Source organism: Chrysochloris asiatica, unplaced genomic scaffold (genome assembly GCF_000296735.1).
Source record: "Chrysochloris asiatica unplaced genomic scaffold, ChrAsi1.0 scaffold00344, whole genome shotgun sequence".
Taxonomy (NCBI): domain Eukaryota; kingdom Metazoa; phylum Chordata; class Mammalia; order Afrosoricida; family Chrysochloridae; genus Chrysochloris; species Chrysochloris asiatica.
Window position 1 is genome coordinate 1,455,209 of NW_006408862.1, and position 25,375 is coordinate 1,480,583.

General features: G+C 39.9%; 1 protein-coding gene across 4 annotated transcripts in view; it reads right to left on the reverse strand.

Moving 5' to 3' along the window:
• The window catches only part of NTRK2 (neurotrophic tyrosine kinase, receptor, type 2), a 562,954-nt gene that overhangs the window by 221,491 nt on the left and 316,088 nt on the right, over positions 1-25,375 (reverse strand). For 2 of the 4 annotated variants that reach the window (XM_006875885.1, XM_006875884.1), the window contains 2 exons: positions 14,630-14,818; positions 10,535-10,563 (listed from right to left, as the gene is read on the reverse strand). In XM_006875885.1, coding sequence (XP_006875947.1) covers positions 10,535-10,563; positions 14,630-14,818 — 218 coding nt within the window. Of the gene's footprint in view, positions 1-10,534; positions 10,564-14,629; positions 14,819-25,375 lie in introns of those variants that run through there. The other 2 variants (XM_006875883.1, XM_006875882.1) reach the window with 1 other exon arrangement.

Below are 25,375 nucleotides of genomic sequence, written 5' to 3' on the forward strand. Positions count from 1 at the left end.
CAGAGCTCCATATAGCTAATATGAAGTATTAGCTATATATAAAATCTATGTAAGCCTAGGTACCTGGCACAAAATGGATACTCAAAAATGTCAACTCCCGATGTCCCTGTGGCCTTGTAAATCTCCTGGATGCATGTTCGTTCCATGGAAGAATGCCATTTATCAATGCCAACTCATGTTTTTAAAAAGAACTCCCTAAAGGCTAGAGATCTATAAGTATTTTGACCCCTTTCAATTAACTAGTTTGGAAACATGGACCTTTGTACTGAGAACTCAAGAATGTGTCAGAGAGGGCGAGTCGGAGGAGTGCCTTGTGTGTCCTACAAGAGGCTCACGCAGAGCTGCTCTGGAGCTTGGTTCTGCAAAATGGCTGGTGGAGGAATTGTTAACCGCTTACATTTCCTTGGTATCTCGGGGAGAGTAGGAGCTATGTAGGTGCTCCAGGTGCCACAAAACCCACAGCAGCCCCTGAGGAAGTGCAATAAATGTATGCGCACCCATGAACAACACACCTGGCACTCTTTGAACTCTATCTTTTGCAAGATAGACAAGGAGTTCACCTAGGAAATGTGATGTGCTGCCCTCAGAGAAGTGGGGAGCTCAAGAGCAATGGTTTAGGATGTTTGCATGAGGGTTTTCTCAAACACCTCAAAAAAAAGGCAGACATTGCAGATAAGGTTTGGCAAAAGAAAAAAATAAATGTGGGATTTGATGTGACTTTAATTAGCAAAAACTAAAATAAGGTTTATTATTATTCATGATTACTCATTACTTCCGCTAATTACTCCATTGAGAGAGAAAACATCACTACTTTCCAAATGAACACAGTATTGTCATCATCCTTCGACGGCACAGGCATTATATTCTGCCCACGAATTGGCTCCTCCTTCCTAAAACATTAAGGTCACTACCCATCATCTGGCAGCCCCCAGCCTTCAGTCTTAAAGGTTAATCTATTCCAGCATACCTTGAGCAACTCATAGGAAAGAAAGGTACAATACAACACCACCATTTCTCTTGCTAAATTAGAAAACTGCTAGATAATGTTTATGGGAAAGAAAAACAACAACACTAGACTACACAGAGCCCCAGTCTTCAAGAGGCAGACCTGGATTTAAACAGATGCACTCATGTGCTAGGGGTGTAAATTCGGTTCATTATTTTTCCTCTTGAGACCCTGGGTAGTGCAAATAGTCAATAGTCTCAGCTGTTGACTTAAAACGCTGGAGGGTCAAGCCCACTCCAAGGCATCTCAGAAGAAAGGTCTGAAACAGCAGCCATTGAAAACTCTGTGAAGCACAGTTCTACTGTAACATACATGGTGGTGGGGGTTATGGGTGGTGGTGTCAGTTCCGCCTCATAGCGACCCTGTACAGAGTTTCTGAGGTTGTAAATCTTTACAGGAGCAGAAAGCCTCATCTTTCTCCTGCGGAACAGCTGGTAGTTTTGAACTGATGACCTTGAAGTTAGCAGCCCAACTCATAACCGCTACGCTGCCAGAGCTCCTTCTGACACACATGGGATTGCCATAAATCCGAATCAGCTGAACAACAACTGTTTTATTACTGTTTTTCCCCTAACCTCTCTGAGCCTCAGTTTTCTCATCTGCAAAATAGGGTAATAAAATATATCCTGCAGTTTTCCTTAGGTGACAAACATAAAAGTTGTCCTTACTGGTTGCTTAAAATGAGAGAATCCAACATGATATTATGCATCTGTCGAAACTCATAGGACTGTATAACACAGAGCAAACGCTAATGCAATCTATGAACTTTTAAAAATCATGTGACAATGTCGGTTCATCGATTGTAACAAATACAGAAGATGTAATTAATAGAAGAAACTGTGTACCAAGAGGAGGGGAAGTATGTGAGAATTCTCTTACTTTCTGCACCATGTTTCTGTAAACATAAAACTGCTCTTTGCTGACATTATGTAAGGGACTTATGACATTAAGGAAGAAACTTAGTGATGATGAGTATTTTGAGTATCAAATACTATATCATTATTTTAGCAAATACAATGCAATAATTCCTGATATGTGAACATAAGAAGCTAAAAGTTTAAAACAGAATTTCATTTAAAAAAAATTACATCTCCTTTTTCCTCTGGACTATTCTTTTAGATTTACTAAGAAGTAAGCTCTGGTAGCGTAGTGGTTACGAATCGGGCTGCAAACCTTAAGGTCAGCAGTTCGAAACTACCAGTCGCTCCGCAGGAGAAAGATGAGGCTTTCTACTCCCGTAAAGATTTACACCCTCGGAAATCCTGTACAGGGTCGCTATGGGTCGGAACCGACTCAACGGCTCTTAACAACAACAACAACAAGAGGGTACCCTGACCCTTAGAGCAGAAACTTCTCCATTTGAGGCTTAGCCACCTTCGTTTGCTCATCTGGAATCCCACATACAAAATAGAAACAAAAATACAGTGAAGATATGGACGTGCTTGTCTGTGCAGAAACTCAGCAGATATCGCAGATGGTAATGCTGGAGATGCTGAGACCAGCCGAGCCAAAGGCAGTCAGGGACATGTATCTCCAGGAGCAGATGGGGTGGGGATGAGAAAGGACAATTAGGCCAGGAATGCCGGAAGGGAGAGAAGACTGAAAGATAATCAGCAGAACACTTAATGTATACAAAGCTGAGCTTTGCCAATGCCAGAGATTGACACAGGATCCAGGCTAAAGGAGCACTGAGTCTAGGCCTAGGCTGGGGTAGGACACATGAGAATCACAGTTTAGGGAATTCCAAAAATGGAGAGAAGCACCCCAAATGTGTACTTCTGATGGAGCACTTGGCCTTTAAGAATGTATTTATCTTCAGATAATATTTTAATGCCATACTTTCAAAAAGAAAACTGAAAAATCCATGATGAAAAAATATTAAAATTTTAAGTAGAGACAAAATCTGAACTGATACTGGAATGAATCACCTCATTGTCTCATCCTAATCCTGACCCTAGAGATCCACCTGGACTTTGCATTTTGATCATTTCTCATAGATTCTTTTTTGCCTTATTTTTGATTTTTTAAAAAAATGCTGGATTAAAATATTGTTTACCTTGAAGACTTAGATGTTTTGGTGGCCCTTTAGTTTTGGACTGAGGGAGTGTTCACTAGCCTTATCCTGTCCTACCTTCGCCTGAATGAAGAGGGAGCTGCAAAACACCATAGGGGGCTACCTGGGAGTTAAGTAGGAGCAAATAAGGCCAACTTCCAGGGAGCTATATTTAGGTGATTTTAGTAATTCCAACGTGGAATTATGTTTTCAAGTCTTTGTACAAAGAGTTATTTGTAGGTGACAAAAATAGGCAATAAAACCACAGATCTGATATTCTTGTCTTTATTAGTATACTTGTTTGGCTCTGAATGATCAACTATATCACAAATTCCAATACAACAGATCTCATTTTCATAAAAATGTCACTAGAATAAAGAAATCCAAGCTCCACAGATCAGTCATACAGGCGTACAGATAGCTGCTGGCATTTCTGGACATAGTAAAGAAAACCTAGCCATGTGTAGGTCCACTTTCTTGCATCAAATCTGAGTGAGAAGAACAAGAGTATCACAAGAACATGAGTTCAGAAACATTTTTGTGATCCCCATTCCACTGTGGTAGAACCTGGTGTGGCATCTGAGAGTTAAAGTGCAGAGGCCAGGGCTCCAAGGCACCTGGCAGGGAACACAGATGGTAAGAGGCTCTTATGTAGAGTGAGGAACAGGGAGGGAGGTTTTAGAGAGAGAGTCACAACAAACACCCAGGTGTGGGCCCATTAGCTGAAGAGTCTCCTTAGGAAACATCAACCTCTTTGTGTGGGTACATTTGTAGCCACATCAACATAGGATTCGATCCCCAGTCCACCAGCCCCTTCCAGAGTCCTGTCTCCACAGTGAAGCCCTTTACCATCCTGGGCAGGAGAAACAGGAAAGACCGTCAACAAGAATCTTCTCAAAAATAAAAAGAAAGGGGCGCTGGGATTTTAAAAGCAAGAACTATGCTGATATGCCACAGATTAGACCCAAATCTGGCTAATATTCACTTTGATTAAAACATTGGGATATCATCTGTAAGGAACAGCAGAGTAGCTATAAAAGTCCAAAGGAAAAGCAGGACTAAGGATGTGAGTGATAATCATCTCTGTAACCCAGGATTTCAGTTGCTCCGTGGGAGAAAGATGTGATAGTTGGCTTCTGTAAAGATTTACAACCTTGGAAACCCTATGTGGCAGTTCTACTCTATCCTACAGGGTCTGTGTAAGGCAGAATTGACTCTACCGTAACAAGTCTGGAGTTTTTTGGCTTTTGTTTAAGGCAGGACTTGGGAATGTCTGGCCTTATAAAGCCCGTGGAATCATTTGGTCTGGCCCTTCCAAAGCAAGCCCAGTTCCAGCATTGGTAGTAAATTAATTAAATGTTAGAGCAGATATAGCAGGCTAATTTTCAAGTTGAAAATTTTGTATAACCCACAAATGATATTATAAATTTGGGCAGAAAAAAGTTTTCCCACCTCTGGTTTAAGCTATCCATTACCAATATCTTACTAATAAAATTATATTTTCCAAACCAATGTTGATAAAGGTCTAAGTATAGATCAAGGAAAACCAAATGTTACATTTATATAGAGGAATGCTATCATCACCTCAAAGCAAAGGCTCTTTAAAAGGAGAGAAGCACCCCAAAAATGTACCTCCTGGCTGTGTACCTCTCTCCATAAGTGTATCTTTCTCCATAGGACCCAGACAGCAATACATATTTACAATTGTTTCCATGAATGTCAGGAAACAGCATTAATGGATTCAGGAAGAAACCGTGATCATTAGCATTATGTTTCCCAAATTCCAGTCCATAAAGTAATGGACAGAGAATGGCAAAGAGAAATGGGCAAAGGAATGGACATTTATGAGCCAGAGAAAGTGAACCAAGAATAGGAAGGAAGAATGTTAGAGTTCAGCTGGCTGACTATTAATTGTTGCTGTTGTTAAGTGCTGTATAATCAGTTCTGACTCATAGTGACCCTCTATAGGGTTTCCAAGGTTGTAATACTTCCAGTAGCAGAAAGCTTCCTCTTTCTCCCACAAAGCAGCTGGTGGGTTCAAATTGACACCTTGTGGTTAGCAGTCCGGTGCTTATCCTAGAGAACCATGCATTGTGTTTTGTTGTTAAGTGCTATCGAGTCGGTTCTAACTCATAGTGACCCTGTAGAGAATTTCCAAGGCTTTAAAAATCTTTGCAGGAGTAGAAAGTCTCATCTTTCTCCCACGGAGCAGCTGGTGGGCTCGAACTGCCAACCTTATGGTTTGTGGTCTTGTGTTTATCCTATGGAGCCACTGCACTCACCACTCCATTATAGAAGGTAAGAATATTAGTTCTGTTCCTGGGTAAACTAGTTTGTTGTTGTAAAGTGCTGTCAAGTCGGTTCTGATTCATAGCAATCCTGTACAGGGTTTCCAAGGAGTAACTGGTGGGTTTGAACCACTGACCTTTTGGTTAGCTAGTTAGTGTCTCTCTATTCATTAGAATCAGACTGAAGCAAACTTTCTTGAAGGAAGAGGAGGACAAATGGAACATTGGGCTAGAAAGTATAAGTGAATCTGAAAATTCATCATTTCTGTAAGAAACAACTGAAATGATTCTTCAGTGGTGCCTTCTTTGTTTCTTTTTAAGGAGATTATCACGTAATCTCCTTTCATGAAGATATTCCCTGAAGTGGAGAATAGCTCTTTCAATATAATTGGATCGCATAGAATTTTATCCTGTCCCCTCTATAGCAACTACTTTATTGGAACATTAGGAATATGGAACTCCATTTAAATGCCATCATTATCTGATAATGAGCTTTTGTTACACTCTAATGCACCCAGAAGATCAATGTCATAGCTAAATAAATGTAATAAATAATAGCAATGGATATAAGAAATGTTGATATCTACCTACATTCATAGCACATACAATCACTGATGAGAAGAATCTAGAAACTTCTTATTGTTGTCAAGTGCTCTTGAGTCAGTTCTGACTCATAGTGACCCTGTATAGGGTTTCCAAAGAGCAGCTGGTGAGTACTTATCCTATAGCACCACACCAGGATCCCAATATAGCAACTAGACAAATTATTTCATTGTTTTATTTCTAGGATTCCCCTCTACACACACCCACTTTAGTTCAAAATCACACTACTTTATTTTCTAACAAATTACAGATGGTGTAAACAGTTTGCTTTCTATTACTAACCTAATAATTGATGATTCAAACCAATCTACATGGGGTTACCAAGACGCAGAATCAACCTACTGGCAATGGGTTTGGGGTTTGGGGTTTTATTTGTCTGGACTTACTATTTTTATGACACTGTCATATTCTCGTATGCAGTACAGTGCTAGAGATCCTCTTGCCAGAGCCCTGGTCTAGATCTAGATGTCTGAGACATCAAAAGAGGAATCCTTTGGTGATGACTGCACCATGGTTAGATAAGGCTGAATGCCCAAAAAGATACTCCAGTGCATCAGAGACACTTAAACATCCCACAGGCCCTTGGTGCAAGAAAAGCACGCCTAAATTTTGGGAAACATATCAAATACCATTAGCCTGGACCTAAATCCAGCACAGTCAGCAATCTGAAGGAGATAGTTAGCTAGGATGAAGCACTGGAACATAAGAAGGATCATCTATCAGCTTCAGGTGAACATAAAACTACATACATTAAGAGTCATCCAGAGTGTTGATTCTGAACTAGAGCTCTTATCCTATGACAGAAGAAGGGAGCCTTTTACATGCTGGGTCTTCCCAGTCCACAACACTGGATCTGACACGGCCAACCACATCTAGTCTCCCAGGCTGTCTTAACCCATGTGTACCACCAAGGAAACATGAAGTATGAAACCGATGATAATATACCCAACGTGCTTCCTATTGACATTCTAGCACAATCCACCAAAGGTGAACCATGACAACAGAAATGTTAATTAAGCCCAGGATAAATAAAGGCAGTGACACGGGACTTTCTAACAGAAGCAATTCAAAGGCCATTCACAAAAGACTAAGAAGTCATCCATCCAAAAAACACGTTCATCAATAATCTCTAACTGGTAGACTTATAGGTGATCTTTTATTTCATCTTTGTCTCTGTTTTCCAAATTCTCCACTGTAACTTATGTTATTTATTTTATTTTGAAATATTTCATTTTAGGGCACCTGAAGGCATTTGGGGTTCCATAAAATTTAAATCCTGTCTTGCAAGCAAAAATCATCAGAATGAGTAACTCATTGTCTTTTGCCTAGGATTGTCCTGGCTTTAAAGAGGATTGTTCTGCATCCAAGGAATCACCTCAGTTCTAGACAAACCACAACAGCTGGTCATCCCAATGCTGGTACAACTGTTTCTTTTGGGCCGCATGTACTGTCTTCCTAATTTTCTCAGCAGAAGCAAGATACTGTTTCTCACCCAGAAGAAGCAAACCCACATGAGGGCAGCATTGTTCAGTTCCTCCTTTGGGCTCCTATCTCATTCTCAGGAGAGGTCTCCACTGCATTTACGGGCTGAGTGTGTGATGCATGAATGTGCTCATGCTTGATTAACAGGTTGAGCTAAGAAGTAGTTCCACTTCAATTCTTTTCAATCCCATAGTTTAGAGCAAATTCTTCATGCCTGCCTTTAAAGAGCATTAACAGCTAAGAAGAAAGAGGGGGTGGTTCAGTGGTCAGCCATGTTAGATTCTCAGCCAATGAACCTCAACCACCTGTTAGTGAAGGCTTGTATGTGACTATGAAGCTAAACACATTTCCAGTGGAGCTTCCAGTCTAAGATGAAGTAGGAAGAAAACCACAGAAGCCTATTTCCAAAAATCAGTCAATGGATTGCAATGGTCTGATCTGCAACCAGTCATGGAAATGGCACAAAATTGGGCAGCATTTCATTCTACTGGGCTTGGGGTCTCCATGAATCAGGAACCTACTTGAAAGCTGCGAACAGCAACAAGAAGAAATGGGGAAACAAAAACGCTACAACCTCTCAATGAATATAAGGGGATATCTAGCATGATGAGCAATCAAAGCAGAGCCTCAGCCAGCCCTGGTGGCAGAATAGCTGATGCAGAAAAAATCTGCATGTCTATGGAGAACATCTACACTGCCTTAGAATAGCTGCCTTAAAGGGTTGAATATCCCACCTAAGAAAAATTCCACTGGTGCCATCTCGGCCTAACCACAGGGAACATCCAACTGTTCAAAGCTTTCTGGGTAGCAAGAGTTTCTTAGCAGTTTAAGTAATGACTCTGCCTTGGTATTCACTGAGCTGGTCCAGATCCACAATCTGCTGGAATGCAAGAGCGACCAACCCAAAACCAAAATGGAGGTACAGCTCAATTGGACTAATCCTGCTGCTGAATGCTCTCCAGTTAGGCTAGGCCTTGGGAAATCCCCTGAGCAAATGCAGTAGGAACTCACATCTGCTAGTATGCTCTGAGGAATGTCTGGGGGGTATGAACCACCAACCTTTCGGCTAGTAGTAGAAAATGTATGTTCTATCAAAATCAGCCCCCCAAATTTTGATTAGCTGCCAAACACATTGACCATTTACCCCAACAGAGATGGTATTTCTTTTTGATAACAAGTAGCAACACCCAGTGATCAAGTGCTAATCAAATAAATTCTCTATTTTACTTAGTTGTGAATGTATTTGAAGCTGGTTTTCTAGAAAATCTTCATCTTAGTGAAGATTATAACATGGTTTACATTTTAAATGTAATTATGCAGCATGTATTCATTTCCTTTCTTCTAAGGAACTCAAGTTGCTTTTTAAAGCATTATTTGATAGCTTATTACCATCTCCTCTGGAGATGAAAAGAGAATATAATATCAAATTGTTGTAGCTCGCGATGGGGGACTATGGCACTGAAAGGAGAAAGAATTGCACTGGGACCTACAGAATGCCAGCCATGTGCCATGAGAATCCCCAGGAGATAAGTCATCAAACCAGTGTGCCATAAATGAGGCAATTTCTAAGGCTCCTAAAATATCTACATTCTGTCTGTCCTAACAAACATGCTGGGCAGAATGAAATTTACTTACTTTAAAAGCACAGGCCATGGCCTTCAAAAATATCCAACTCCCCAAATAGCTATTAGTTGGTCAATTAGATGTTTAGAAGAAAATATACTTTTGAAAGACCAATTAATAGGTGAAAGAGGGAGGAAAGTGCTAAAACAATCATTTCTACCTGCTGGTAAATCTGATTCCTGACCATTAAAATATACCATTCTCATACAATTGCACTTATGTTTGGACACCATTGCAGGTAATTCCCCAAACCCTCATCTTTTGATCTACTACACTTCTGGGTACTAGCATTTTTGTAGCATTTTTGCTCATGTGGATTCAAAATAATGTTGCAAATATGTTCAAATTCTCTGCAGTTCTGTGCCAAATAGCACCTTCATTCCCTACCTTCCTTGGTGACACATGACAAAATGGCAGTTAAGGGGAACAACATCAGTGCCCTATGTTACATATTCATGACTACTAGAATACTCCTGCCCTCTACACATCCTGTTTCTTTCGTTCTAGCTGGCCTGCAAATCTGTGTTCATCTATATAATTTCCTAATAAGCACATGGGACCAGGCACACGTACAGACACTGATGCACACAGGATCTCTAACACGTGGAGAAGTATGGCACGCTCTGGAGGAATTCAATATCCATTTCAGTGGAAATGGAATCAACATGGGGGCGGGGGAAACACACACAAATAAACCTCTGCATTATTTCTATGCAATTTCCACAGGGAGTTACTAACCCTTAGTATACACAGAAGGCATGCTGTGCAAGGATGAACATACACAGGTAAATACTCAGAGACAACTCTAACTTAATTCAGGCCCCAGGTCTAGGACTCTAGCTAATTTACAAATCTGTTCTAGGAAAGACAAGATTTTAGGGACAACAGTAGGTCTATGGCATTGGCTTTCTTGCAAGTGATGTTAACACCTCTCCACCATTCAAGAGAACCCAGGATTGCTGATCTGGGCGTTTTGCTGGTTAGTTTTGTTCTTTATTTCAGCTTGGAAGTTGTGTTTCTGCTGGACCCTGCCAGAAACTTGCTCAGCAGTCAAAAAGATGATTGCAGTGCAGCTGCCCTTGAACCAAGTTTGTAAATCCTACTGGGAAACCACCCCGTGCTGTCAGATGATGTGGTTTTCAGACAACGTCTAGAAACAGACTAGTTGAATTAAAGACCAACTCCAAGTTGGATGTTGCTGAGTTCCTCAGCTCCCTCTTGCCATCCTGATTGATCGAGGAGATGGATCTATAGTTAAAGTGGCATAGCTCTTGGAGGGGTTAGTCATTAGAGCACATAGCATTGTCTTTGGAAGGTAACTTCTTGCTTGGCTAGGTTATGGAAGCTAAGGAGTGACGTCAAGATGTTGTCGGGCCAGACTGTGCAGATAGCCATAGAACTCTTCTCCTCCATCAGGCATGGATTTAGCCTCCTTTAGTTCCTGCAGTGATACAGGAGCCTCCAAATACCAAATTATTATCAGGCGGTCTTGGGGGAACCTCTGGGCCCTGCAATAAAGTAGACAAACTTGCTATTGGAAAGTGCTCGGGAGCAATTCAGCCCTCATCAGATTGCTCTAAAACTCTGCAAATCATCTCTGGACTTTTGTCTATGTAAACCTTGCGTAGTTACAGAGGGTGAAAAATATTTCAGAGGATAGAGCTCCCCATCCTATACATCGTTTAAAGAGATCTGGTTTAAATCATGTTTTGGGTGTGCTTTCTTTGTTATTTAATTTTTGAAAAAAAGCAATGTGCCTATTGAGGCTCTGTTACTTTGGACAAGCCACTTCTGAGCCCCATGGGTAAAGTAAGCTGTTTGAATGAAATGACCATTAAAGTCTAATTCAAGGGATCACAAAAAGGTCAAATCTATGGACCAACCTGATTCACGCTAGTACATTTTCTTTATCCCACCCAGTGATTTAAAGCTTGGACATTTCACATAATAATGCCCAGTACTTTCTAGCTTGGCCTTCACTTCCCCACACCCACCTGCTGCTCCCCATTGATAAATCTAGGCTTAAGACCCTTGCTCTGTTCTATCCTACATTGTTGTTGTTGTTGTTAAGTGCCGCCGAATGGATTCCAACTCAGAGTGACCCTGTTTAGGATTTCCAAGGGGCAGCTAGTGGGTTAGAACTGCCGACCTTATGGTTAGCAATCCAGTGCTTATTCTACAGCGCTACACCTACACTATTGCATCTTGATTATACTGTAAGTCTGTCTAAGGAGCTCTGGTAACATAGTGGGTTACAAGTCAGGCTGCTAAGCACAAAATCAGCACTTCAAAACTAACAGCTGCTTCACGGGAGAAAGATGAAGTTTTTTGCTTCCGTAAAGAGATACAGCCTCAGACACACTATGCAGGGCGGCTATGAGTCGGAAGTGAATCTATGGCACACCACCACTGTACGTCTGTCGGTCTCCCCAATAAGAATCATTACCAGTGAATCTTTCGTTCTTAGCATTGCAAAACTTTGTAGTTGATTCATAAGTACTTATTGACTTGTACTTCATTTTCCATGTTAGATTCTTATAATTCAGTGAAATGAGAGTAGGACGACTCTGTACAATTACACATCTTTTCTGAAACTAACATCTTTGGATAGCATATTGCTTCAGCTGAGAGAAGAGATATGCAAGTTCACGACCCAAGCTCTAACGTGCCCATAAGAAAGGTTGTGTGGTAGTCATGTGATATTTTGCTTTAACAAATGGAGAAGTCATAAATTCTTTCTGAGATCCTCCTGCATTTATTTATCAGATGTAACCTACTCAGTTTCTTGCAAGACCTGTCTTACGTTATTTTATAAATATATTCAATGGGAATCCCTTACCTGAAAGTTAAGCTCCTAAAGGTACTTAGCCCTACACAACAGATCTATGCATTGTGAAAGATTAATTTCTGGATGACTACAACAAGGATGTTCAAATAAAAGAGTTATGGCTTTAAGTGCATTCCTGTTAAAATTTGTATCTAAATCTGCTTACAATTGCTAATACATTGTCCAAAGTACACCTAATAAATAAACTCATATGTAGGCAAGTTTGATAGAAATATAGGAAATTAAAATGTCTGTGACTCATATTTACTTGTTACAAGTTTAGTAGTGATTAGTATTTTAAAAATATAGAGCCACATCTGGCTAGTATCCAAGGTACCTCACACTTCATACAATGAATCCATAGTTTAACAGAGACAGTCCCTACTTTCTGGGAGCTTACAATCTAACTTATACAAAACTTCAGAAACACATAAACAAGAGGGGTCATCCTCACTGATGAACAAAATGCAACAGATACATTGAAGATAAAGGAAAAATTACAGGGCAAAGAATGCCATTTAAGAAATGATAAAAGGGAAGTAAATGGCTTCTTCACTCTCACTTCTTTGAGAAAAGATCCATGGAAGATGTGTAATTTTAAGTGTCCTTGTAATCGTGAAAGAATTTTGTCCTTGGTAGGAAGAAAATTTCTCCTGGTATAAGATGCCATGTGAACCAGGTAAGGTCAATTAGGGAAGTGCTCAGTAAGACTTTATACTGAAAGAACAGTCAAATGGAGAAAAGTTGGTTTGGAGACCTCACATAAAGGCTAGAGGCTCAGGGGAGACTGTGAATCTCCTCTATTGTCTTCCATTCTTTCTAAAATTGGTGGCTTTGAACAGCCACACAATAAAGACACCCCTCCAAAAATAACCTAAATGTCTAATCCAAAACCTTGGCAAAATCTCTGTGGGCTTGATTGAGGAGACAGCCTTTGGAAACTCTCTTTTAGGATTTCTAATGGAAGAAAGCACTACCAAATAGAACCACAAGCCCAACACTCTCTATCCCAATTCTTCTATAGAATCTTGTGTGTTTGCATTCTTATTAAAGTGTTCATGTTCTCTTATTGGGCATGTTAGGCTGATGATATCTATTTAATTACTCAGCTCTATTTTTCTTCCATCCACAAAGGAAAGCATGCCTTTTGAGGACAGGTGAACTTGAGTCAGCTTCAATGATAATACACCCTCAGCTTACTGAAGTACATCACTGTGTCCCGCTCCTAGTGAGGACAATCAAAATAACGACAGAGTGTCCAACAAGGTGTTCGGCTTTGCCGTATTTAATATTTCATGATTATTTTCTATGCATGCAGGGCATTTAAAGGATTTTTGAAAGGCACTTATCTCATCAAAGGATGTCCAATTTAAGCAATGACTCCACTCAGCCTGTTCACACCATAATAAAATCAGGATCAATAATACCTTGATTTCAAATAATATGTTTTACTTCAAGGAGTTAAATATTCTTCACATGTTAATTAATTTATCACGTCATATTATGTATTCAACTGAAAGTTAGGTAGGATTCAGTCTTGCACATTCCAAGCTATTATTAACACTGTTTTTCCTATTAAGAAGAAGACCTGGTGGTGCAGTGGTTAAGCACTCAGCTGCTAGCTAAATGGTCAGTGGTTCGAACCAACCAGCTGTTCTATGAAAGAAAGGTGTAGCAATCAACTTTTGTAAGGAAACCCCATGGGTCAGCTCTGGTCTGTTCTATAAAGTCACTATGAGTTAGAATCAACTTGGCAGCAATGTCGGTGTGGTTATTTTTTTTTTTTCCTTTTAAGCTCGACTCCAATTTTAAACATACATTGGGTACATTTAAACAGATAGGAGGGAGTTGCAAGTGTTTCTTTATATATGAATAGATCCTATACTCATTGCTGTGTCCCCTTATTCCATGGGAGTTCATTGGACAATAATATAAATAGACAGAAAATACGTGCTCAGCAGTTCCAGGGGTCCCCGGCTCTGGGCCACCTGCTGAACTTCCCGCATAAGCTGTTTTCACATCAGGAAAGGAATGATGTTTCAGTGGCATAAGCATGTTTGCCCTTAATATTTAAGCAGTGGCTCAAAAGAGTGGATAAAGGACTCTGGGGGAAATCCTCAGCTTCTAAAACCAGTGATTCTCAACAGGAGATAAGGGGTTAATTTGATTCTGAAAAAAAAAAAAAAGTCACACCACTTAATACGCCCATCATCTGTTGCCATGTCTCCTTGTCATCCTGGCATCTCAACAAAGTCTCATACCAGGAACCAGGGCTGAACAAAGAATACAAAGAATACAGAGTGACCCAAATTGATACCGCCTGTGAATAACACATTGCCTCTGACTACCTATCATGTATATTTAATTACTTTCCACAAGCCAAATTTAAATGGCATCAATTGCCTGTCTTCTATAACTGATGTATGTGTATTCTACTGATACTTCTGGTTTCTGTCTCTTTTTCAAGATAAGCATGCCTGGACTCCAACATCATGCTGACAAACGGTTTTGGAAAATGGATCTCAAGAGACTTCTGTATCTGCCCAAAGTTCCAATCCCAGCAGGAGACATGTCCTGAGAATTCCATAAGCAACAAACTAAAGAATCTACTCCTTAGGCCAAAAGTCCCAAGAAACCTCAGACATTTCCCCCTCCATCCAATCAAGCTTGTCAGGGACTCTGATAAACCCACTGGTTGATCCAGCTCTGCACCAAATGAGCCAATAAGTATGAACAGCTGTACTTACATGTGTCTGGCTTGAGTTGACTGTTGGTGATGCCAAAGTACTGGGGATTTTCAATGACAGGGATCTTGGTCATTCCAATAATAACGGCATCGGGGCCGCCCTCTGAAGAAGATGGGGTGTTACTCCCATTAGAGATGTGGTGGAGTGGACTGGCTGAGTCATCATCATTGCTGATAACTGATGCTGGACCTGAAGTTAGAAAAAATATATAGTCTCCTGTAATTTTTAAACATTTTTCTGAGCTATATTACATACATAAAATTCACTCATTTGATGAGTTTTCATATATTCACAGAGTAGAGCCATGACCACAATATAGTTTTAGAACATGCTCATTATCTCAAAGCCATCGCTCCCCACTCCCCACCTGCAATCCTGTTGCTTTATGTTGTTCAGTGCCAGTGAGTCAATGCTGACTACAGCAACCTATTAGGATAATAGCGTTCCCAAGGAGCAGCTGGTGGGTTTGAACCACCGACCTTGTGTTAGCAATCCGGTGCTTATCTTACAGTGTCACACCAGGACTCCTGTTGTTGTTATTAAGTGCCGTCGAGTCGGTTCCAACCCATAGTGACCTTGAACAGGGTTTCCGAGGCTGTAAATTGTTATGGGAGCAGAACGCCTCATCTTTCTCCCGCGGAACAGCTGGTAGTTTCGAACTGCTGACCTTGCAGTTCGCAGCCCGATTCATAACCACTACGCTACCAGAGCTCCTAAGCACATATAATCTATGTTCTGTGTCTATGGATTTGCCTATATGGATATGTCATATACATGGAATCATATGTGTTCTTTTGTGATGGGTTTCTTTCACTTAGTATAATGCTTATAAGACTCATCCATGTTGTAATATGTGTAAGTATTTAATTTCTTTACACTGTCAACTAATATGCCCTTGTATGGATATGTAGGGTGTCCCCGATTGACAAAGGGGTTCTGTTCTGACCATGATCCCACTGTAAATCAGTTTGATGTTAAGTCGAATACCTCTTTTTTTTTATTTTTCATTATCAGTATCTTTTATCAATCGAGCATCTCTGAGTGAACATCTGAGATGATAACATCAGCAAATTATGTTCTGCAACACCATATGCAGTACTTATTAGTAACAATAAGAAGAAAAACATCAGACATGTAACTCGATCATGTCCTCAGTCAGGTACTAACTGTCCCCCATTTTGTTCATCTTTTCTTCAATTAGTGAGTATTTGGGTTCTGTCCACTCTGGCTGTTATGAATAGTGCTGCTGGGAACATAGGCACCCTGGGGGTGCAGTGGTTAATAAAACAATAGGCTGATCATCCCAAGGTTGGCAATTTGAACCCACCAGGCACTCCTCAAGAGAAACATGTAGCAGCCTGGTTCCCTAGCAAATTGTCAGCCTTGGAAACCCTAAGGACAAGTCTACTCTGTCCTCCAGGGTCAGTAGTTGGGATCAACTCAACAGCAATAGGTAAAGAGGCTGGGAATATTCACACACAAGCTGGTGTGTGGCTATCAAATTTTCATTCCTCTGGAGTAATTTTCTGGGTCCTCTGCTAATCTCAAGGTCAGCAGTTAGAAACTACCAGGTGTTCTGAGGGAGAGAGATGAGGCTTTCTGCTACTGTAAAGATTTACAGCCTCAGAAACCCTATACAGGGTTGCTATGAGTCAGAACCGACTCCACAACACTTAACAACAACAACATGGTGCTATAGGAGTCCTGGTGTGGCTCTGTGGGTTAATACACCAGACTGTAAAGCCATTTGAATTGCAAGGTCGGTGGTTCAAGCTCACCAACTGCTCCTTGGAAACCCTATACAGGGTTGCTATAGGTTGGAACCAACTTGATGGCACTTAACAACAACAACATGGTGCTATAAGATTAGCACTGAACTGGTAAAACTGTAAGGTCAGTGGTTCAAACCCACCAGCCCCCTCGGAAATCTTACACAGAGTTGCTATGAGTCAGAACCAACTCAATGACACACAACAACAACAATAGTAGCTTTCTATACCAGGTTCAGTAAAAAAATACTGTTCCAATTCATAGATGCGTAGGTTTTCCAAACAGAACTTGTTTCAATACTTCTCAGCAATCAGTGGATGGCTACAGACAAGCTCTCTCAGTCATACATTTTTTCTTAGTCTCATTAAGTTGCCTTCAAAATAAAAGGTTCAGTCAAAACAGTGGCTTCCAAGGAGAATCCAAGGCAAATAAGTCAGCTCAGAAGGTTACGGCCAGTGTTTTGGGGCACTCCAAAAGGGTCATCTTGATAGATATTTTCAAAGGACACAATCACAGGAACTTAATATGAAGAAATTTTAAGAAAATTGAAAATTACATTAATGAGAAAAATGCCAGGAAAGTTGTCACAGAGACAGTTTTTCCCTCACGACAATGTACCTGCTTATTCTTTGAGGGTGGTGGTGGTGGTTATATGCCATGGAGTCAGTTCTGACTCACAGCGACCCTGCACAGGGTTTCCGAGGCTGTAAATCTTTATGGGAGCAGAAAGCCTCATCTTACTCCAGTGGAACTAGTAGTTTCGAACTGCTAACCTAGAGGTTCACTGCCCGATTCATAACCACTATGAAACCAGAGCTTTGAGGGTAGCAAGAAGAATTTTATTATCTCTTAGAAGAATTTTATTGGGAAACTTTACCATCTTACAGCCTTGACCTTGCCCCTTCACACTTCTTTTTGTTCCCCAAACTCAATGAACATTTAAAGGAGCATGATTTGAGTCCTCGCCAGTCACTCCTCAGAAACCCTATACAGGGTCGCTAAGGGTTGGAACTGACTCAACAGCACTTAACAACAACAACAATTTGAGTCCTCCAAGGATGCCCAAAACTGCTGCTTTGATACGGTGTATACAGCTAGCAGCTGACTGCTTAACCATTGCAGCACCATAGCTTTATACTTTAAGAGTTTTGTTTCATAAAAGTTTCTATGATTTTGTAACAAGACTATTTGACTTATTCTCATATAACACGTTCAGAAATTGACAACTGTTTTCCAAAATGGCTGCACCATTTTATATCCCCATAAGCAACATATGAGAGCTCCAATTTCTCTGCATCCTTCTCCTGTAATGTTATATGCAAGTTTCCTCTCTGCTCTGGAAAAGTCTTTAGAACACTTTATCATTGAAATTCATGCCATGATGCTAGGGTTCCTGTTTCACAGAAAGCTATGCTAGGCACCTGAAGATCTGAGTTTTTTCCCCATTTTTTTGGACAACTCTTACTTTCTTTGGACTGCTACATCCATTTACACTGTGAAGTGTGCAAAAATCATAACTGCCTCTTAATTTTTTATTTTAATTAGTGATATTAAAATAAATGACAAATTCAAACATGCTTTTTGAGTATTATTAAGTGGGGAATCCTGGTGTAAAACTTCAAGATAAGCACTGGATGGCAATTCAAGCCCACCAGCTGCTCCACATGCGAAAGATGAGGCTTTCTGTTCTCATGAAGATTGATAGCCTTGGAAACCCCGTGCAGAGTAGCTATGAGTCAAAATCAACTTAAAGGCAGTGGATTCATTATTAACTGAACTTCAAGTTCACTTGGACCATCCTATTGTTATGTCTCTCTTACTCTACATTCTATGAGGAATAGCTCACTACATCACTTTTGCCTGCAAGATACTTTCATAACAATGGAATGAAATATTAATCCCCTGTCAAAATTACCTGCTTTGCCTTTGGCAGTATCACCTGAAAAGTCATCACATGATGTCTGTTTCCTAAAGCATTAACTACAGCATTTTCACACAGCACTTAAACTTCCTGGTTCAACTTCTCAGGATGCAGATGCCCACACACAGGGCTGGATGAAGGTATGTGAGGGTCCTAAATACTGGCAATTTGTGGTGTTCCCTCCTGTGCTTACTCACGTATTTAAATGGATTATGTGCATTAAATGTATCTGGCTGTGTTTGTTAGCTAATCGTGGTATAACTTCATTTTTAAATATTACTATATTTGGAGTCTTGGTGTGGCCCTGTAGGGTAAGTAATGAACTCCTAAACACAACCTTGGTTGTTCGAGCCTAACAGCCACTCTTTGGAAACCCTGCAAGGGTCACTATGAGTCAGAATCAACTTCACAGTACATAACAGCAACATATTAGCAATTGAACACAGAAATGGTATATGCTATTTTAATGGAATGAGATGAACTAGATGTTTTATTGCATGTGGGGTACTAAGATTTTTTATTATATACTATATTTTCTCAGAGTCCTGGTGTTTTTGTTGATGTTGTTAAGTGTCATTGAGTCAGTTCTGACTCACAGTGACCCCATGTAGGGTTTCCGAGGAGCAGCTGGTGAGCTTGAACCACTGATCTTGCGGTTCAAACTGACCTTATGGTTCAGCGCATTACCCTGCAGCACCACAGTGTAGTATGAGCTGGGCTGCTAACCTCAAGGTCAGTAGTTCGGATCTACCAGTCACTCTGTAAGAGAAAGATGAGGCTTCCTGCTCCCATAAAGATTTACAGCCTTTGCAACCTTGAAAACCCCATCCAGGGTCTCTATGAGTCAGAATGGACTTATTGGCACACAACCACCCTCCCCACCCCCCACATCATGACAAAAAGATTATCCCATATATTCTACAGCAAAGAAGCTTAATTATTTCAACAATCATCATAAAATTCTGTTGATCACCCACAATGAAAAACTGACTTTCATCAATTTTACGATAAATGACTTATTCTTAAATTTTGATGTGTGTTTCAAATCAACACTCTAATTATAAATGAACAAATGAGAAGATGTCATAAAAGAAAATTTAATTATCAGTGAACAAATATACCAACAAATTAGTATATTTCCTTTTTAGACAGACCCATAGCCTACCCCCACTTGGTGTTTATTAGAAAGAAATAGTATCCTCTCAAGAGACCCAGTGAGTTAAGGAGTTTGGATTTCACAGGAGGGGGCCATAGGAGACAGATGTCAATGAAGGTGTTGAAGTTGTTAAGTACTGTGGAGTCAGTTCCAACTCATAGTGACCCTGCACAGGATTTCTGAGGCTATAAATCTTTACAGGAGCAGAACGTCTCATCTTTCTCCCGCAGAACCGCTGGTAGTTTTAAACTGCTGACCTTGAGGTTGGCAGCCTGACTCATAACCACCACACTACCAGAAACAACCATTGCACATAGCAGCATTGTGACCTCATGAACTTGTAGGCACACTGTCATGGTATCAAGTGCATGCCAGTTACCTTTCATTGTGATGCTTGCTTTTCCTAGCATCCTGTCTGTTTGGCATCTATGAACCTTTGCTTTTGACATCTGGTACCCCTGTTTTGTTGATGTCATAAGCACATGTTTACCTAGCTCATGGGTAATCCATCCCTATTCATACACATGGTCTATGTGTCTTGACTAAACAATTTGTACGTTGAACAGTAAACTCATACTATTTGCAATAAAAAAAAGCAACCTCAAAGTTAAAGCTTTATGTGAAAGTTTCCAGACAATTAAAATCTTGATTTCTCAAGATCAGCACTGAATACATGGCAGGAAGGCAAAGCCCCCTAAATACATCTTACACATATTTCTCAAGTGTAGTGAAGTGTATGAAGACGTATATGGCACCACAATTGGAGGAAAACTTACTAACAACAAATGACACAAACTTGCTCAAAATGAAGATCACTTAAAGTATCTAATAATGAAGATCAAAGACTACAGCCTTTAGTATGGATTATATCTCAACACAAAGAAAACAAGCAAAAAACTCAAAACTGGACCAATAAGCAACAATGTGATAAACAGAGAAAAGATTAAGATACCCAAGAATTTCATTTTACTTGGATAAACAAGTAATATCCATGGAAGCATCAGTCAAGAAATTAAAGTACATATTGCATTTGCAAGTGTGTGGCAAGAGATTAAAGTATTACAAAGCAAGGATGTCACTTTGAGGACTAAGGTACAACTGACCCAAACATTGCATTTTCAGTCACCTCATATGCATACAAAAGCTGAACAATGAATAAGGCTGGCTGAAGAAGAACTTATATCTTTGAATTATGATGTTGCCTAAGAATATGAAATATACCATGGACTGCCAGAAGAATAAATAAATCTGTCTTGAAAAAGTACAGCCAGAATGCTCCTCAGAAGTGATGATGGCAAGACTTCATCTCATTAGGAGAGACTAGTCCCTAGAGAGGGACATCATGATGGACAGAGCACAGGGTCAGTGAGAAGAGAAAGACCCTCAATGAGCTGGATGGACACAGTGGCTGTAAGGATGAGGAAGTACCAAGCAGTGTTTCATTGTTGTACATAGATAGGGTTGCTCTGAGTTGGAACCAACTTGATGACAGCTAAAACCACATGAGTGAATAGATGCCGGGTGCCACTGAAGCAGCTCTCTGCCCACAGGTACTGAAAGAAGCCAGGAGGATGAGAGGAAGCAAATGAATAAGGAGGGAAAGACAAAGAAGAGATGGTAAACAAGCAGAATTAAAATCTTAGTCAAGTCAAAGGCATACTAGAAAAAGAGAGTCCGAATTTCTACATCTTGGGCAAGGCAAAGGGGCCCAGGTGGCACAGTAGTTAAATGCTCAACTGCTAACCAAAATGTTGGTGTTTTGAATCTACTAGTGACACCCTACAAGAGAAAAGTGTGGCAGTCTGCTTCCGGAAAGATTCACAGCTTCATACATCTATGGGGCAGTTCTATTCTGCCCTACAAGGTGACTCTAAGTTGGAATGAACTCAATGGCAATAGGTTTGCTTTTTTTTGGTTTGGACATGGGACTGTATTTTCATCCTACCTCCACCCCAACCCCAGCCAGGATCCATGTTTCAGCACTTCCTTCCATTTTTTACCTTGCCCTCACACTCAACCCATTCTAAAACCAAAATTGTTGTGTCATACATTTTTGAAGCATCTGAGAAAATATAATGATCACCCTTTTGCTCAAACACAAAGATCCATTTTCCCTTCCTATGGGAATTATGGAGTCCCTGGATGGTTTAAACAGTAATAAGCTTGGGTATTAAACACAAAGTTAGATGTGAGCCACCCACAGGTGTCTCAAAAGAAAGTTCTGGTACTCCTGAAAAATCAGCCATTGAAAACCCTGTGGCACACAGTTTTACTCTGGCATACATGAGATCATCATGAGTCAGAATCCAGTTGATGGTGATTGATATCATCACAATTTGCAGTTATTATCAACTGGACTTCCCCAGCTAGCTATGTCTTAGACAAACTATGCAGGAGGCAGCCAAATGCTATTATAGATAATTTTAAGAAGTAATCTCTCGAGATTATATGCATTTCAGTTGTCTTTAATGATTTAATGATATACAATGACTCTATTCTGTAAACAAGTCCTCACAACCAATTTCGAAGCCATAGTGCATACAAAGTGAAGGCAAACCCATCAGTTGGGTTCATCTTGGGCCTAGCTCACTTGTGTCTGTATTGAGTGGAACTCTTTCCAAGAAGAGTTATGAAGACAAGTGCTCTCTTATAGAGCTCACCATCTCTGTTTTATATTTGCTTCCTGACAGTCTTAAATAAACTAGAGTTTAAATCCAGATTTGGCCAGTGATGGAAAATGGAAATGTATCATGGTAACATTCTGGCATGTTGTCATTAAAACTTTCTCACCAAAGGGAGAGGTTTATACAAAATGATCAAATCAAAGGAAGACACTAGGAGGATCACAAGAGTTAAAAACAACAAAGGTAAATAATACTACATACACAATCCTTCAGTAACAATAATCTATAAGTGGATCCATGGATAGACACCTTTGAAAAGAGTGGGACGACAGATGACACTATATTTACAAAGACATAAAGGAGCTCTGGTAGTGTAGTGGTTACGAGTGGGGCTGCTAACTTCAAGGTCAGCAGTTGGAAACTACCAGCGGTTCCATGGGAGAAAGATGAGGCTTCCTGTTCTGGTAAAGATTTACAGCCTCAGAAACCCTATATAGGGTCGCTATGAGTCGGAACCAACTCCACAGCACATAAGCACCACCACCAAAGGTTTGACAAAGGATTATTTCTACATACATATATATTTATGTTGTTGTTAAGTGATTTGGGGTCATTTCCAATTCATAGCAACACTGTATAGAGTTTCCAAGAAGCTACTGTTGGATGTGAACCACCGATCTTGTAGTTTGCCAGCTGCCCCTGTATTATATTATATCCATGCATTTATTTGCAGCATCTATAAACATGTATTTATAGATGCTACAAATATACTCATGAATATAGTAGAGCATACAGGAAACAGTGCTATCACACATCTGTCAGTTTGTCTGTTTAGTACTGTGGTAACTTTTGTGTTGCTGTGATGTTGGAAGCTATGACACCAGTATTTGAAATACCAGCAGTCACCCATAGAGGACAGGTTTAGATAGCACTTCCAGATTAAGACACTCTAGTTTAGCCACTGAAATCTTTGAATAGTAGCAGAACATTGTCGGATATAGTGCCAGAAGATGAGTCCCTCAGGTTGAAAGACACTCAAAATTTGACCAGGAAAGAGCTGCCTCCTCAAAGTACATTTGACCTTAATGACGTGGGTGGATTTAAGCTTTCAGAACCTTCATTTGCTGATGTAGTACAACTCAAATGAGAAGACATCCATTAATAATCAGAACTTGGAATGTACAAAGTATGAATCTAGGTAAACTGGAAGTCATGAAAAATGAAACGGAACCAATAAAGATCGCTAACCTAGGCATTGTTGTTGTTACGTGCCATTGAGTCGGTTCCAATTCATAGCAACCCTGTATAAGATATCCGAGGAGTGACTAGTGAGCTTGAACCACTGACCTTGCAGTTCAAACCCACCCTGCAGTACAGCACATTAACCCACAGCACCACACCAAGACTACAGTCTAGACATTAATGAGCTGAAATTGACAGGTATTAGCCATTTTTAATTGGAAAATCATATCGTTTACTATGCTGGGAAAGACCAACTAAAGGGAAATGACATGGCATTCATTGTCAAAGAGCATTTCAAGCTCTGTCTTGAAAGATGCTCTCTTATTGGACAATATTTATATGCCTACATGAAATAAAAGTTAATAACATTACTTTTTGGATTTACCCATCAAACACTAAGGTCAATGATGATGAAATTAAATAATTTACCAACTTCTTCAATCTGAAATTGATCAAACATATAATCAAAATACATTGAAAATTACTGGTGATTGGAATGAGAAAATTGGAAACAAAGAAAAAAGGTCAGTAGTTGGAAAAAATGTGGCCTTAATGAAAGAAATTATACTGGAGATTGCTTGATAGAATTTTTGGAAGACCAATTACTCATTACAAATACTTATTTTCAAAAACACAAATGGTGGCTATACACGTGGCCTTCACTAGATGGAATACACAGGAGTCAAATTGACTACATCTATGGGAAAATATATGGAGTACCTCAATATCATCAACCAAAACAAAGCCAGAGCCAACTGTGGAACAGACCATCAGTTGCTGAAGAAAATTAAAACAAGTCCACCAGCACCAAAATCTGACTTTGAGTATATTCCACCTGAATTTAGAGACCATTTCAACAACAAATTTGATACATTCAACAATAATGACCGAAGACCAGAAGAGTTGTGGATGACATTAAGAACATCATCCATGAAGAAAGCAAATGGAAGGAAAGAAAGAAAAAAAACAAAGCAGATGTCTGAAACTTGCTCTTGAAGGTAGTCTTGAAGTGACTGGAAGAAATGATGAAGTAAAAGAGCTGACCAGAAGGTTTCAAAGGACAGCTTGAGAAGACAAAGTCAAGTATTATAATAAAATATGAAAAGACCTAGAGTTAGAAAACCCAAAGGGAAGAATACACTCAGCATTCCTCAAGCTCAAAGAACTCAAGACAAACTTCAAACTTTGGGTTGTAATATTGAAGGATTCTATGGGCAAAATATTGAATAACAAAGGAAGCACATAAAGAAGATGGAAGGAATGCATAGTCACTGTACCAAAAAGAATTAGTCAGTGTTCAATCATTTCAAGAGGTACCATATGATTAAGAATTGATGGTATTGGAAGGAAGAAATTCATGCTGTACTGAAGGCATTGGCGAAAACAAGGCACCAAGAATTGATGGAATACAATCAAAATCTTTCTATATACTGATGCAGTGCTGGACCCTCACTCATCTATGCCAAGAAATTTGAAAGACAGCTACCTGGGCAACTGATTGGAAAAGATTACAAAGAAAGGTGACCCAATAGGATGCGGAAATCATCTAACAATATCATTAATATCACATGCAAGTAACATTTTTCTGAAGACAATTCAGAAACAGTTACGGCAGCACATTAACAAAGAATTGCCAGGAATTCAAGGCAACTTCAGAAGAGGATGTAGAACAAGAGATAACATTGCTGAAGTCAAATGGATATTGGCTAAAATCAGAGAACGCTTGTGTTTATTGACTGTGCAAAAGCATCCAACTGTGTGGATCATTACAAACTATGGAGAACATTGTGGAGAATGGGTATTACATTCCACTTCATCTGCTCATGAAAAACCTTTCATAGACCAATAAGTTGCTGTTTGAGCAGAACAAAAGGATACTGAATGGTTTAAAATCAGGAAAGGTGTATACTAGGGTTGTATTTTGTCACCATACTTATTCACTCTGTATGCTGAACAAATAATCCGAGAAACTGGATTGTATGAAGAAGAATGTGGCATCGGGATTGGAAGAAGACTCATTAACAACCTGTGAT